We start from the raw sequence: 16,778 nt of genomic DNA on the forward strand, positions 1-16,778 counted from the left end.
TTTAGTCAGTAAGAGTCTGACACTCCCTCCACCCACAGCGGGTCCTTTGATCATTTCCCACAGAAAAAATAACTCAGATTATTGGTCACATGTATTTAAAAGCTCCGAAAATGCTGAACCGATTTGTAAATTTTTTTCAGGGGCGGAAACCTACACTTTTCCCGAGTAACATGGGCTACACTTTATCTACGGTACGAGCAGTAGTTCCTACGAGAAGCGATTGACATCGTGGGAAACCGGCTAGTGTATTCTAATTTGGTAGCCTTATAAAAGTTGCTGTTAATAGGTACAAGATCCTGGATGATGGCTGTAGGGTCAGGTTTAAAGTAAAACAGGACATACATACGTAGGTACATTTTTGTTAAAAAAAAAGAAGACTACACCTGCTCTAAAGACTAGACTACGCTAAGGTTTATTTACAGCTACAAACGCGTAACTCAAAATTCTCATTAATAATATTAACGCTTGTTTACATAACATACAACACATCAATCATAATAACATGACAGTGAAATTAATCGTAGTACGATGGAGAGTGAAATACTCAGAACATACCCCGTAGTTCCGACAAACTCCCTTTACCACGCGCATGCGTACAAATGTATGTCAGGGTCATGACCCGTGCTGCAAGGTCGCTACTGTTTAGCTCACTGTCAGTCTGCAGACCTTCTTGGAAACACGCGTTACTAAATCCAGGACTTCATAATGGATTTTCAGACCTCTAAAGTGATATCAGGTACGCTAAATCTAAAAAATGTGTGCGATTTCCAACATGGCCGTTTGCATGTATTCGTTTTATGAATTTGAATGTGTTGTTCTTAATTCGAATTTAGGTTGTTGCTAAGCGTCCGTGCATTGTTTAAAGAGGTTAGGGGTGTGAGGTTTTATGTTTTTATAAGGAAAACCGTTTTTAAATAGTGGTTGCTTTTGCCTCGTCTGCATAGATGTAGGTTATGAATATTTGAGCAGTTATGCCTTCAAAGGAGGTTTGCCCTACAAAGGCTATAGAGCATGTTGTGAAGGATTATGTACTCCAATTATATGCAGTGATAGGCAGTCAGTCACAGTCAATGATATCATTTTGCATTTCTTAATTTAATCCTAATTGAAAATCTTCGTAGTAATGTACAGTTTTAACTTGAAAGACTAGATGCCGCATTCGTTGTTTTATTTTTCAGACTATGGGTAATAACGGTCTTATATTGAATTTTCTTGAGAGAGCTACGAGCAAAAACTGTTTTTATGCTCTGTTCATGTTTTCTTTTTTGTGTTACTATGTGAGGTACGCTTCGCTACACTACCCACAACATGGGATTGAAGACTGCTCGCGCCGAACGCGTAATATTTACGTTAGTGCTATCTCGCTCGCGCGCGCATCTGTCTCGTTTCTTTTAGGTACTCACAGAGTCTTATCAGAGCGTTCTTATTGGACAATCGCGCGACGCTCTCGCCTGAGCGTTAGCACTACTTCGGCCCCTGTTGTTTTACACTTAAGCTCGTTTTCTATTTACATTTAATATACTTTTTACTTTACACCATCATCGCTGTTTTATTTCAATATTACCTGCATTGCTGCTACATTTTTGGTGACCCCGAGAGAAAAATGATGGAACACAAGCAAGAAGTTAGTCAGCCTACAGACCTCGCCGTTATCTCCGTGCAGTCGCGTCTCCTTCCCTTCTGGCGTGAATATCCTCGCATGTGGTTCATCCAATTTGAAGCCGTCGTCGAGCCGCAGAAGACCAGTGACGAAAACAAATATCGTTACGTCCTGGGCCAACTACAACCGACCGATCTTCAACATGATCACCGAAGATGGCATCAAGATTGAGTGGATGAACCACCTTCCGCCGCAAATTCGAGTTGTACTGTCTGTGAACACAGATTCATCACTCGATATGCTCGCGGCAATGGCAGACAAAATGATGGAATATTCCGAGTCGGCAAATATCGCAGCTGTCTCTTCATCTCAACCAGATTCTGCGGCAGTTAACCAACAAATCATGTCCGCGCAGATACAAGTGCTCTCAAAACAACTCGAGAATCTGACAATCGAAATCTCCGAACAGCGCTGCGTGAAGACAACAACTTAAGTCCCGCGCTAATGACCTACGGTTCTACGCTACGTGTGCCATCGGATTTCTTCGCGCCGACTACTACTACTAACATGTCGGACGAAGATTACGTTCGCTGCCTCACACAAACGATGACGTCACTCTCACCTTCGTGCACTACCGCGAGAACAACAGCCAGTCCCTTCATTCATAAGGACCTCGGTACGTGCACACACGTCTTTGTGAGGAACGATACCGTTCGAGCGCCGCTGACACCACCCTACGATGGACCGTATCCTGTGCTACAGAGACACGAAAAGTTCTTCAAGATACAGCTACCGAATCGAGAGACAGTTGTATCGCTGGATAGACTGAAACCGGCATACATCTGCAATGAAGCGCCAGACACTACGTGTCCTACGAATACGGCAAGTTGTACACCGAGCATCGTGGATCCTGTACCTTCACAGCAACCCTACGTCACCAGGACCGGCAGAGTATGCAAGCCAAACGTACGCTTCGCTAAGGGGGGGGTACTGTGAGGTACGCTTCGCTACACTACCCACAACATGGGATTGAAGACTGCTCGCGCCGAACGCGTAATATTTACGTTAGTGCTATCTCGCTCGCGCGCGCATCTGTCTCGTTTCTTTTAGGTACTCACAGAGTCTTATCAGAGCGTTCTTATTGGACAATCGCGCGACGCTCTCGCCTGAGCGTTAGCACTACTTCGGCCCCTGTTGTTTTACACTTAAGCTCGTTTTCTATTTACATTTAATATACTTTTTACTTTACACCATCATCGCTGTTTTATTTCAATATTACCTGCATTGCTGCTACAACTACAACGTGAAACTAACAGCGGCGTAGCGTAGTTTACTCACGTGTTAAATAACTTAGCTAGATCCGATTAGTTAGAATTTAATTAGATTGTGTGTGAAGTAGATGATTAACCTACCGGGTCTGCCTCCGCTTACTTCCTATTAGTATTTGAAAATATAGGTTCGCTGTTACTGGCTGAGGACTTGTTTTCTGACAGGCTAAATTAGTGCTCTTATACCTCCACACTTTATTTGAAAGTCAGAGGTTAGTCTACATCCTAATACGCGATTTTTACTTTTCTAGTAAAGATGCATTTTGTTTTTAAATTAGAATATTATAGCAAAAGAAATTGCAATCTTAGTATGCGTTTGATGTGTTTAGGTAAAACCGTAGGTGTACCAATGGAAAACAAGACTCTATTGTTATGTTCTTAAAATTACTTTTCCCTTAACTTACGAACATATTTTCTTTTTCAGTGTTGCAGTAACAATGCATCGGTCACAGTCGTCGTTTTTGAGGGGTAAGTTGAACCAGGGAGCCGTTTTATCATTTTCTTGGTTTTACTTAAACGCCACTTTTATCAAGTTAATATAGAAGAAGTTTGGAGGGCCAAAGCACGTACGTTTTGCAACTGAATATTATTTTTGTCACACGGTATCGGGTACAGAGGTATGTATGTATTCTAGAAATTCGTAATTATTCCTATCAAATAAATCATGTAACCATTATTTGGAGCCAGCAACTGTTTTTATTGGAACAAATTAATTTATAACTTTTTGATTGGCGTTAACAAGCTGAAGATTGTTCAGGAAGCATTAACTTTGAAATATTTCGTTCTTAGAATTCTATGAGCAAGGAATAATTGAATTTAATACAAGGAATTTTACCGATTAGACGGTTTATTAGGCTTCGCGGTAACCTCTTAAAATAACTCGTCTATTTATAAACTTATTTCAAAATTCGGTTCAATCGTTTTACCGCAACAATGAACAGAACAAACTAAGTTTGATGTTCCTCGCCTTTTCACCCGTACCCTTGTTCCGGGATAAAAAAATAGCCTTTAAGTCCTTTCTCTGGCTTTAGACTATCTGTCTACCAGATTTCATTTAAATCGTTTCAGTAATTTTGGCGTCAAAGAACAACAGACAAAGACTTATTTTCCCATTCACAACATTTAGCTTTAGAATTATAAAACCACGTTCATATTTCTCAGCAAATATTTACTACAAACGTTTAACCCTACAAAGCTACAAAGTTACTCGACATAACTGCGTGTCCAGAGTGTGTTAGAGTTAATCTAGATTGCTTTACAAAGTGGCTTAATTAACACCCGTAGTACATACATATACATCATGTATGTGTTATGTTACTCACACATGCATAATTCAACGGTGACCATGTCAAGGTGACACTGAGGTACTTCGTTAAGGCAAAGTTATTGGTGAGGCCTATTTAATGCATTTATTTATGAGTATCGGAAAATGTATATTGATGGAAAGTTAATAGCTAACTTGAAGTGCCAGTGACGCTTTTGCAAAATAATCTACATAATGTTTTAAAACCGCAGCGAGTGTTTTAAAAGTATTGAAAGCTAGCTGGGAAGAAAAATTATTCAAGAGAGAATTTGATGAAAATAATTTTAGGAATAGAATAGTATATTTCTTATGGTATCCTCAAATCACTCCAGACAAAGTTTATTTTTTTAATTTTTCTGTATTGGGTATAACACAAAGAAGAAAATATCAATTAAAGACTAGCTAACAGAAAGACTCCATTCTCAAATTAATAGGTCTGTACAGAATCCAGTCATTGTTCTTTTGCGTCCTGAATGTATTGATTTTAAACCACATTCAATATACCTACATTTTACAGCATGCAGTGTCCAAGCTCTAGAAGATTACGACACACCAAGAGCTCCATTACTTCGTCAAGTATCACTAGACGAGGAGCGTCGGGACGAGTGCCAGGGTCACTGGCGAGGGCCTGAACTGCAAGGAGAGGAGGAGGAGAGAGGAGTGCGGCTGTTCAGAGCTCTGCTGCTGCAGCACTTGAGGCTGGAGAGGCTGAGGCCGCCGCCGTGTTTTGTGGCTCCGGCGAGGCCTGATCAGAGGTGAGGTTTGATTTCAGTAGGTAAAGATCTTTAAAAATACTACGTAGGAAAGGCACCTGTAGAATTTGGGTACGTTGACGATCAAGGTTGTAGCGAATATTTAGTAGCATTTAAGGCTGATTTCGGTCACGGTGGCATCAGTTCTCGTATAAGGATACCAGTCAGGTAAGCAGACTGCGCAGAACATATTGTGCACAGCATTTGCGCAGATACAGATACACTCTATTACTTCAGCCATACTCTGATGGGATTGCAATCCTATACGAATCAACAAGGCTCAGACGCAGGCCCAACATTTATGGACTCTTCGAGGCACGTCTGCATTATGACTTGAATGATCAAAGTGATATCGGCAAGACCCGAGAATCCAATTCGTGCAAATGTACCAAAACAATATGGCAGTGATGATTCACCATATACCCGCACTACGCCGAAATTGAAAATTGTTTTCTTACACGAGCAACCTATAAATCTTAACTCTTAATTTTCCAGAGGATGGTGGATGTACTGGCGCGACTGGCGCTCCCTGGAGCGAGCGGCGCGAAGGTTCCGAGAGACGAAGGCACGAGCCCGCCTGGCTGCAGAGGCAGAACACATATCCCTGCTGAGCCTCGATGAGGTCGAGTTTGAGGATATCATGCAGGAACTTTGTCAGGTAAACAAACGACTAATAGCTGATGATTAATGCAACAAGATTCCTCTAGATGTAAATTGTGTTCGGAAGATTTTTTTCAAATCTTTATGTTTTAGAAACATACATGATAAAATTAAAAATTATGTTTATTAACTAGGTATAACCCATTTGAGATAACTTATATTTTTTTATATTTGTACTTTTAACTTATATTCATCTAGTGGCCACCTAAAAATTAGACTTTGTATCATCTTTACATACACTGATCTTTCTAGCAGCCTTCGTGATATTATCTGACTTATTTTATGCCACCATTTCTTTTTAGCCTTTTATTTTTACAACTGATTCTAATCATTATTGTATTCTTCTTCCAGGCCTGTGTCCACACAGAACAAAGAGCACTGGTAGTGCTAGCGTTCCTCTGCGAGGTATGCGCCCGCGCAGTCAGAGTGGGGGGCTGGTGCAGAGCAGTGGATTGGGCCGCCAAGCACGTGGCTCAGTGCGCCACACCCTGGGCCATCAGGCATGGTGGATGGGTAAGGATGTCAGAGAGTAGTCAAAGATAGACTATTTTTTTAATCGTTGCTATATTAATTTGTAAATAAGCAAAATGTTCAAAAGTATTCACTAGAAGTTTTTTTAGGTTGCTTGGAATTTTATAGTTTTGTTTGCATGAAGTTTGTGGCCGTATGAAAATAGTTTCCCCAATTTTTCAGTTTAGTCATTAGTCATCGTAAAGTTGATCGTGTTCTTTTTTATATTGACAACCAATATTTATATATATGTATAAGGGTTTGAGAAAGAAAGCTGGAAGAAGCTGAAACTTATAAGCGCTTATCTTCTTCCAGCTTTCTTTCTGTATACCTTACCCATTTATTGTATTTTCAGAGTACAGTTGTAGAACGTGCAGGCGGTGCCCGTCGCGATGAGACGACACTACTTGCCGGCGCGGCGCTCGCTGCGTTACTGGCTTTCCTACTGTTCTGCCGCGCGCGCCTACGCACTGCGCTTTTGTAAAACTACCCTACACCACTACATGGGATCAGTTGATGCGCTTTAAGCGAAAATAGACCGTCATACAGGTAATACAAGTCTCAGAATTGACTGGCATTAATATTCCGGATCTGGTTTAAGCAAGATGCAGATTCAAATTGGAATAAAGACAGGGGATTGACACAGTATATTTCCATGGTCTGAAATCTTTGAGGCCAGGGTATGAAAGATTGTTTTAAGAATGTTTGACATGTTTGTATTTGATAAGAATTACGTACCTAGTACTTTATAGTAATAAGTCTAAATGTGATGTTTAGAAGTTTTTCGGCACAATATTGTTTCTTATTTTTGTAATCGCCTTCTTTAAGGGTTAGATTTTTTAAGATTTCGTAGTTTTTGCTTGTTCTATGTTTCTTCGTCGTCAGGTCACTTTTAAACCTTAATTATGTGAATTAAATGTTTTTCTTAATAATGTGAATTAAGAAACAATCTTGGTTGTTTTGACACCTAAAAATATTAAACTTTTCATCGCTTGTTTCTGTGTCAAAGTGTGTTAATATTTTAGTAATGTAGGTACTTTGTGTTAGTTAATTTAGGAATACCTATATTATACCTATCGCTGTCCAAATTACATGATTTATAAAATTAAATATCTATTTGTATACCTATGTATTTATGGAGATATAAGATCCTCATTTATAAAGTTTATTACCTTTTGAATAAGTCGTGTGTAATATTTGTGCCACAAATTAGCTCAAAGCCATGTTGAGTGATTAAGTTTGTTCTAAATTGTATTTTTAAGTTTTTTTCTAACACCAACTTTATGGATATAATAAATATTTTGATTGGACTTTTGTGTTTCATTTGGGGATGAGCTCATGGCTAAGTTTGAGCTGGATGGTTCTTTCAATGGTAGATGGTGTTTTGTTTTCTTTTTTAATACCGTTCTTTTTTACAGAATATAGTATATATAATATTTACGTGTCTTGGTAAATCACAGTAAAATAAAACTCACATTTTTTCACTCACTATTTTATTATTTTTATTGTAATTTTTCATAATACCGTCGACAGCCGACGCTTGGGTACGCCACGCTCTTTATTTACGTCAAATTATAAACACTGATACATACAAAATTATCTCACAATATATAAATGCAATAAACTAGTGAATTATTAAAACTATCACAATCTTTTAATCTTCAACAATCATTAAAAGCTTTTAATAGAACAACAATATTACTCGATCGGACAATAAATATATTACTTAATAGTATTCATTTATAACAAATAACTGTGTGCTTCACTTATCATGTACTACTATCATATTGAAAATGAGGAATTCTACGTTCAAATTACTTTATTTAAATCACCATTTTTGAACGCAGCATTTAATAAAGTTATCAGATCTATCGAAAAATATATGTAAATATACGTGCTCTATGGTATTTATTAAAACGTTCTAGTAAAATCTATTTATTTTATTTAATAGTTTCCGATCGAGATTCACAGCAAAAAGACACAAATGTCGACGAAATTAACTATGAATACTCAAATTAACTACGGAAGTCATAATACTGTTTAAAACTTTATAAAAACCACAGACACTTATCGTTTGAATGAAAAAATAATAAATAGAACAAGAGCTTTTCTCCTCCCATTTTACTCGTTACAACATGATGAAAATTCCTAAAACTTATCTACAGTTTTTTAAAATTAATAACATTTTTTTTACTTTTACCTAATTTGTAATATCACTATTAACAACCTACGCTGTCATCTCGATTCCGACGACCTCGTGTGATATCATTTTATAGTTTAAAACAAACTTTTATTTAAAATCATTTTAGCATTGTCAGTCACAACTTATGTATGACGACGTCAGAATTCAAACATTAATTTTACATTGTCAATTTTAATTTTATTGTTGTAAACATATTTGACATTGTGAAATGAATTGACATAACAAGTGCAAAGGAATGAACACTTCTCGGAATGTCTTTCGAAATCGAGACTAGTCAGCTATAAACGAAATCGATGACTATTCAAAGTCACTCCACTTTTTCCTTTACGATCAATTTTAAAGCTGAAACAGTAATCAAATTAAAACCACTTATTAAACAATATTTATGGTGTTCATGACAATAATACAAAATATCATCGTAACAAAAAAGTGGAATGAAGAATCTTTTTTATTATCTGCAATAATTTACTTTATAATTTTTATATAAAAACCATCATTTCTAGTAACAATCTCTACCTGGATATCATATTTCAATTTTTTTATTAATAAACATTTTTTTTATATTAATGATAGCGTTTAAGCCTAGGTCTTAGACTACGAAGAAGTTATAAAGGATATTTTATGTATTTAATCGGTGTCGGAAGAGGACACCGATTTATATTGATAAATTGTAACTCTTACAGACACTATTAGTTATAACGAATTTTGAAAGTTAATGAGTTCTAGCTCGGCTCGTGCTATTTGGTACTGAACAAATGCAAGTTTAATGTAACTACGTGGTCTGACATGCATAAAGGCGAGTTTACAACTATACAATTTTGACGCCAGAATATAAAATGTCAACGTCAATTTTACATTCTGACGTCAAAGAATAGAACCTCGTGATATGATTATAAATATTCTTTATCAGTTCAATAACTAACAGCTTTAAACGAATGGAAGGATGGTTAATTTACAAAGCCTAATTAAGTACATTATACAAGAGATAGATAGATAGAAATCTAGTGTATAAAGTTATATAATTTAATAGCATATAGAATATTTCAGAGGAATCCAAAAATGTAATGGAAAGTTTAAAGGTCCTTTCGTGCTCGCGAGCTCAGAACTATTCACACACTTTTTAAACTGTTGGACTCTTCGACAAACCTTGATTGTTGTATTTTTTCATTACATTTTTGGTTGTTCTCAGTATAGGCATAACGTACTCACGGTACTTGGTGCTTCAGATAATAATATTAAGGATACTTTTGTTTACTACAAACTAGTTTGTATCATCGTAAAGAAAAGTTTATTCATATCGAATTAAGTTACTTTATAGAGTCAAATTCTTAAATTTTTATAGAGTGGCCACTACACGTACAGTTTTTGTATATTTTTGATGTTTTTTTGAATTTTGTAGTTTTAATAGAAGTGTGGGTTAAGAATATAAAATGATAATAGTTTTTTTTGTCCAAATATGCCATGAATTTAATGTGTGTAAATTGAAAGCAGTGTGCTTTGAAATGATTTTCAGATCTGTGTTAGTTAGTACGTCATCAAAGAAGATACATAGATGAATTCGTGCTTCAGTTTTAACAGCACACTTTCATTGGACGAATTTATTTTTTACACACCAGTACTTTTCTTTTACTACACTCTCAAATGATTTCTATCTTTTAGCATAATATCTTTCGTAAAAAAAGGAATTTCAATTTCACAGTAACTGTCCAGTAGTGGCGTCGCTAAGCGAACTACAGAAGGCTATCAAATCCAAGCTTATATGTATATACATAATACTATATGAAAACTCGAAGAGAGATGATGTCTATATAAATATTTAATATAATACACGTCATAAGCATGCTTCTTATCACAGATTATGACTTCACGATGTCCGGTAGCTACCGATATGTCATCATTATAGCAACATTTCATTTTGTTTTTTACTTTTCATATTTTTATATGGCAATATTGCTGTTTTATATTGTACTAGGCACCCTGTTCCAAACGAAAATTTGTGTGAATTACTCTGGAATAAGTATCGACAGGAATCACTTTGTTTCTCGATGCAAAAGATTGCTTGAATTAAGTATTTTGTACTACTCGTATATCGTGCTTCTTATAACACGCAATATAGTTAGTTATATGTAGCTCAAATTTTGGAACAGAGCTAAAAGTTTTGTACTTAGAAAAACATTAAAGACAAGAAGAAATTTCGAGTAATAGATTAATTAAAAAAATGGAGGTTTGAAGTTGGTATCTCGAAACACAATCCACCATTTTCTTAGCTGATCTGTGCATACTTATATTATTTCTGGCAATAAGTCAATCCAAATTACAGTAGCCAATCAAATTGATTATTATTATTGAGGGCTCCAAATTCAGATTGTAGAAAATAATTGACTTCGTACATTTATGATGTTCTACAATCTGATTTCTGAATGAGAATATGAAATGCAACTTTTCCAAATGAATTGATGATTTCACAAACATGACAATGACAGTTCTGTCTAGCAGTAGCTTTAGTCCAAACTATAATGATAAGCTGATGATAAGGCAATATAATGGCCTTATATACCCGTAGATATTGGTTTATTATAAGAACTGATAGTTATATAAGACGAATATTACCATCCTTCATACACAAAACAACAGTTTTAACCCTCCAGTACTGTCTTAAGAGTACATTGCATATCTCGTCAATTGAGTGTTTCATTTTTAAACTTTATATAGTACAAACGTTATTTATATGAAGAATGATCTATACAACAAAACGTTACATGTTGATGTACAAAGCGAACTTTAAGAATTGTTGGTTTACTTGTGCGTATATAAGTAGAATAGATCATGACACGAGAAGTCACAATGAACTCTAATTGTATTAGCTGAAAGTCCATTTTTGTCACTCCCCCTGCCATTTCCATTGAAGTCCAATAATGCTTTCTCCATCATTTGAGCGACACTAAGGTCTGAAGTGTTAAAGCTTAACAATATAAATATTTAACTATCTATTCTAGACTATTTATTGCTATGTCAAATAGGCGGGTTATTAATATAAAACTTTTTGGGTATCAACAATTCAACTTACGATCATTTTTATTAAAGTTTTTCATGAGTCAAAGATTATAGAGTGATATCACGTGCAGAAGCGGAAAGTAAATATAAAACAGAAACTATGGACGGTTGACAAGATGTTTTTTTTTCAATTTTTTAATTTTACTGAACCGTGCCCTTTAAATATTAAGGAAGAAGAGATTTTGAAGACATAGCCGTAATATTAAGAATTGACTAGCCAGACGTAACTATCCAATCATTTCTGCCGAAAGTCAATAGATGAAACGAGGAGTAGTATGGTTCATATAATTATAGATAGACTTTATAGAGATAGTGTAAACTCTAACTACCGTATTATATTGTAGAGCGGGACAGATGCGTCCTCAGATACTCTATAACACTAAATGTAAGCGTAGTCTTCTAACAGATGATAAAGTGATATTTTTAACATTTTCTTTTCTTTTTTACTGTTAATTTATAAAAATCGAAGCTAAATGTTACTGAGTTCGTAAAACTCTTAGGCACATTTTATGGAATGAGATTTTATTTAAAACTTTCACATTTGCCCCGCTCTCCCACCCTCTATGTGTGTATGTACATCTAGCTGTTTGTGCGCGCACACACTTACATCAAATCGCTTCATTATAACGACACATTAAAATATAAATCATCCACATGGACCGGCGCGGGCGGCGGCCACCGCGCTCTCGAAACTAACTCGAAACAGAACCCAACACAACGCGACCAATATTTACAAAAACAACTGACACATTTAACGACAGGTTAAGAACTTAGCCTTAAAACTTCGTAAAAGCGCCATCGAGTTAAACAACTAACATTCATATAAATAACTACAGTCTCTATCATGGCTAAATATTTACTTCAGATACAAAAATGTTGTATCTCATTATAATTTACATACAATGCAAAATTCTTAATAATATGATCAGAACCACTGAAGCTTTCTTTATTGCATTTCATAGGAATTGTATTTTCGTTAATTGTTCTACTGTCTTAAGTTTCTCTTATGTATAAATATTTGGTGCAAGTAAATCTCTCGTCATTTATCAATACAATCTATTACAAGCCTCCGTTTAAAACATCTAAACGAAACTTGATCAAAGCAATACCAAAGTAAATGATTATCTTTGAGCAATACCTTACTGCTTGTGCTATGGCAACTAGTCAACTAAAATACAAAACTAAATAATTCACAACGCTAAAGTAACCGTCTTATAATACTTACACTGTTTAAAATATTATATAGAATTTAAATCTCGGTTGCAGCGAGCTACGTCCAATTTTACATGTAAAAATAGATTATTAGATTTTATTATTCATTTGAAATAACTAAATGAATAATCTATCCATGTTCAACGTCATGTTGTGTCAAATATGTCAAAGTGCTCTGACAGTTTGACGTCAGAATGTATACGCGCAGTTTTACAAATTGACGTTGAATTTACATTAAACCCCCGCTTGGTTTGCGTCGCACAGTTCGCTGCAATCGAGTCGCAATATTGCTGGAAGTACCAACTTGCTACAATTTGACTGTCGACTATTTGTTTTAGGTAAACAGTTCTGCAATCTAGCGTTCTCCACTATTTACCATAAACTATTTTAAATTCTGCTTTCCTCATCCTCTATAGGATTCTACAATAAAATACTTTCCGGCTTTTCTATTGCATTCGACTTAAATTTCATTCCGTATTTCCTTTATCATTCCCAAAACGAATAGTCACGATCAAACGCTCATCTGAAATGTCCAATCCCTTATTCAATAATGAGAAGACCAAAAGACGAAGAGACCAGTCTATTCGCTCGGACAGTTGAGGTACCCGTATTCGAGTCCCAAGCTGACTCCTACGAAGACGAAGTAGAGGAGGAACATGGTGAACCCTAGGCCCCTGTTCATCTTCCACCTGAAGCAGGCGATGCTGATGATGACGAAGATCAACATGGCGAACAGTAGCACTATGCTGCAGACCATGCCCTTGGAGTTCACTTGGACTGGCTCCCCGTTGATCAGGCCGTACAGGAGCCATGGAAGGGGAAGCCTGGAATCAGAAACAGTTAATATTTTAATACTCTGCCATAGCTAGCATGGTATTCAAGGGCGAAAACCATGACTGGTGGCTGATTATAGAACTAAAATGTCAAGCTTAACATTAGTCAAGAATTACAAAGTTTTTCTGTTATACAGAAATCTATATGGAATCTTCAGTCGCAAAGTCACAGATTTTTTCGCAAACATAGACTCTCTTCTTGTGTATTTGGACATGGTCAGATTCCGGAAAATTAAAAACTTTTCATGCGGGCTCCGCGGGTACTACCCAGCTACTAACTTTAGTTATTGTTGTCCAAACTAGTCCAAACTGGGTCACGTCAGTTGTAAAAATATTAGTTGAAAGTTTTATTAGCTCTTACAAGTACATTTTAGAAGGTTACCGTTGAGAGATCATAAAATCGGATTAGCTATAATTTATTGGATTTTATAGTTCGCTATTGTTCTTTTGTGTTCTGTAATGGAGAAGGCTGAACTTTTAAAATGTTACGGCTTGGGGACACGGTAGGTTACATTAAGGAGTTGATAACCTTATTATCAAGTATCAAGGCTTTATTTACTGACAAAGAATATGTAGTAATCGGCTTGGTACACAGTTTATTCAAAACTACGTAGTATAAAGCTTATTGCTATTGACAAGGCAAAAATCCCGATAGTTTACTCCACAAAAAATCTTAACATTATTCTTTCAGTTGACCCAGGACACAAAGTTAGGCATGCGATCAGCAGATCAATCACCATACAAGGCAGAACCGCTCAACATTTAATAAAAACTTTCCAAAAGCAGCTAACATTTATCAATTTATAAATCACGGTAACTAAAAGTCCAACATTGTTGAACATAATGCCAAAAAAAAACAATGTTGTAAGCACGGTGTGTTCAACATTTTGTTGTGACTGTAGTTGGCATTTGTTTCTGACGATATTTGGAGCGAGGCCGTGAGCCGAATTATGCTGATAAATATCATAGTGTTATTTTTTATCGTAGTTTCGGGCACAGGGGTGCTTAAGGTGAGTTTGCTGGGGTCACTTCGCGCTGGTTATTTTTCTTACCCCAGTTTTGTGTGGCCTTAAGACTGATAGTGAAACGTTGGACAATATCGGATTTTTCACATGGTTTTCCGAGCGGATTGTACGACACGACGAACGGGCTGATGTACGCGCGACAGTAAACAATTGACAAGTGACTGAGTCACGTGTAATAAATACGAGCGGAAAATCTGATGGTGTGGAATCATTGAAAAGTTATATATTTTCGGTAATTTTATACATATCAAATTATTGCATTGAAATAATATATTTACTTCATTATGATTTCAAAGATATCTAATACATAAAACTGTAACAATAAGCCAGTTTACAGTTTTACAGCATAATGTATTTTTGACGTCAATATAAAAGTAAAATTGTAAAATTGCATATTTATTTTGCGGATGCTATAAAATATGAATTTCAATATTTTACCACACACGTCTCTTCTAAACATTGTAACTTAATCGCTTATGTGAGGTCGTTCGCGAAATTGGGGTGATTTAATTTATTGCTTGTAATTCCCATACTATAGCAAAAACACTACATTGTAGATATTTATCGAGCCAAATTTTACATAAGCACAAATCTTTTTGGAACTTAATGAGCGACTGTCTATCTGACCTCCTCAACCTAGTTACCCGGGCCACCCAATATCCCTATGTAAGATTGGTGGTCAGACTTACTGGTTTCTGACATCAAATACAATATAAATATACAGCGATGCAGATTATTTTTTTGATAAATAGTTTTAATGTTTCCTTTCGTTTTTGTAAATAAATAAGTAATATACATTTCCTATCAGAGAACTATTATGAGTTCCATCCGCAAAATATATCTATCATGTTTCGGTATATATATCAAGGTACCTACAGTTGTAAAAACAGAAACTAAAAATTGCTTCACTATGTCATAGTTAAACAAACAAATTTTGATCGCGTTCTGAAAACAAATCTTTTAATAAAATGGCGGCCGACACGAACGGTAATATTTTAAATCGTATTTAAAATGGCCGACTTTCTTTTATGGCGAATTCGTGTTTATTGTAAAAAATAAACTGTACCAAATTACTATGAATTATGTTAAAGGGGCTTATGGCTAAGTAACATCAGGTTAAGTGATCTTTGCTTGCCGCGGCAGTTCCTTGGATGGGTGACCTACTTCACATCACAAAAGGAGAAGGTAAAAGTTTGGATATGTGTTACCGTTTCAAAGATTGAAGAATAGATTTCGGTGAAAAAAAATTGTCGGCTACTTTTTATCTAAGTTTGGGAAGTAGTTTCCCAAAGATGTGGATAAAACCACAGGGAAAAGCTAGTTTTATAATAAAATTATCCGTGCATTATCAAGAACAATGAATACTCATGCTTTAATTTTTTTGCAAGGAAACTTATTCAAATGTTAAACTAACCGTCGCGTTATAAAAAAAAAATAAAGTCAAAGCTCAATAACCCCTTCAAATTAAAGTCGGCAGTAAATATTAAAACCAGGCCACTCACAAACAAAGGAGAATCGAGAAAAATACACATTTTACTAAAGAAAATTATTCTCAAGCCTGACCCAAATACGAAATACGTTTTGAAGACAAATCGCAAAATAGTTGCAAACTGCATTGCGATAGTACCCCCTCCACTAGAGGTCCTATAAGAGTACACACTGCAAACTTTTAGTCGGCCGATAGTGTGTTTGGGCTCATAAATCAGTATGAAGATGAATGGTAGGACGCACATTACAAAGATCAGGTATTTAGCCGGTATCAGACTGGCTGAAAGCTTTGATTAGAACAAAGATTTCTAAAAAAAAAAACCGATTATCAGGTCAACTGTTGGCCGACTGTTTTGTCTACTTTGAGTGTGCTCTTAGTCTAAAGAGGATCTATGAGTCCTCTCGATTACAATTCTTATATCCCCGGTATGAAGCCTTACTCTGTTGTTCAAAATACGACTTTATGTCTATAGCATTAAGATTGTTATTGAAGATATTCCGGTATTCATAACGTTTGTTCAAAAGGATTTATACGGCGGTTTCTTGATCTACAATTGTTTAGGGTTAGAGATTCTGAAGGAATAAGGCGATTAACTAGCAGTTTATAACTTTCAGTTAAGTTGGGGATTATTTGATAAATTTTAGGCGGGTTTAGTGGTTATTTTGTTACTATAATCTTGTTGTTTTAGATCATTGATAGTACTCTCTGATGGAGAACCCTAAAAGTTTTTTGTATCTTGATACTAACTTGAACCTAAATAACAAATTGACATATTTCGTTATCAAAAAGGACTAGGACCAGACTTGAAT

At 35.8% G+C, this 16,778-nt stretch overlaps 2 protein-coding genes across 5 annotated transcripts in view; one reads left to right on the plus strand and one right to left on the minus strand.

Moving 5' to 3' along the window:
- Window positions 1–488: 488 nt before the first annotated feature.
- LOC110379738 (uncharacterized) lies at window positions 489–7,440 on the plus strand. The gene is made up of 6 exons (XM_064038295.1): window positions 489–736; window positions 3,353–3,396; window positions 4,749–4,986; window positions 5,479–5,641; window positions 5,995–6,156; window positions 6,509–7,440. The coding sequence occupies exons 2-6, from the start codon at window positions 3,366–3,368 to the stop codon at window positions 6,635–6,637; spliced, it is 723 nt and encodes a 240-aa protein (XP_063894365.1). The 5' UTR covers window positions 489–736; window positions 3,353–3,365; the 3' UTR covers window positions 6,638–7,440.
- A 189-nt stretch (window positions 7,441–7,629) lies between these two features.
- LOC135117831 (sodium/potassium/calcium exchanger Nckx30C-like) overlaps window positions 7,630–16,778 on the minus strand; it is a 76,070-nt gene continuing 66,921 nt past the window's right edge. For all 4 annotated transcript variants that reach the window (XM_064038137.1, XM_064038136.1, XM_064038135.1 and 1 more), the window contains one exon: window positions 7,630–13,446. In XM_064038137.1, the coding sequence (XP_063894207.1) occupies window positions 13,203–13,446 (244 nt within the window). In that variant the 3' untranslated portion in view covers window positions 7,630–13,202. The remainder of the gene's footprint in view (window positions 13,447–16,778) is intronic.

Source organism: Helicoverpa armigera, chromosome 15 (genome assembly GCF_030705265.1).
Source record: "Helicoverpa armigera isolate CAAS_96S chromosome 15, ASM3070526v1, whole genome shotgun sequence".
Lineage (NCBI taxonomy): Eukaryota > Metazoa > Arthropoda > Insecta > Lepidoptera > Noctuidae > Helicoverpa > Helicoverpa armigera.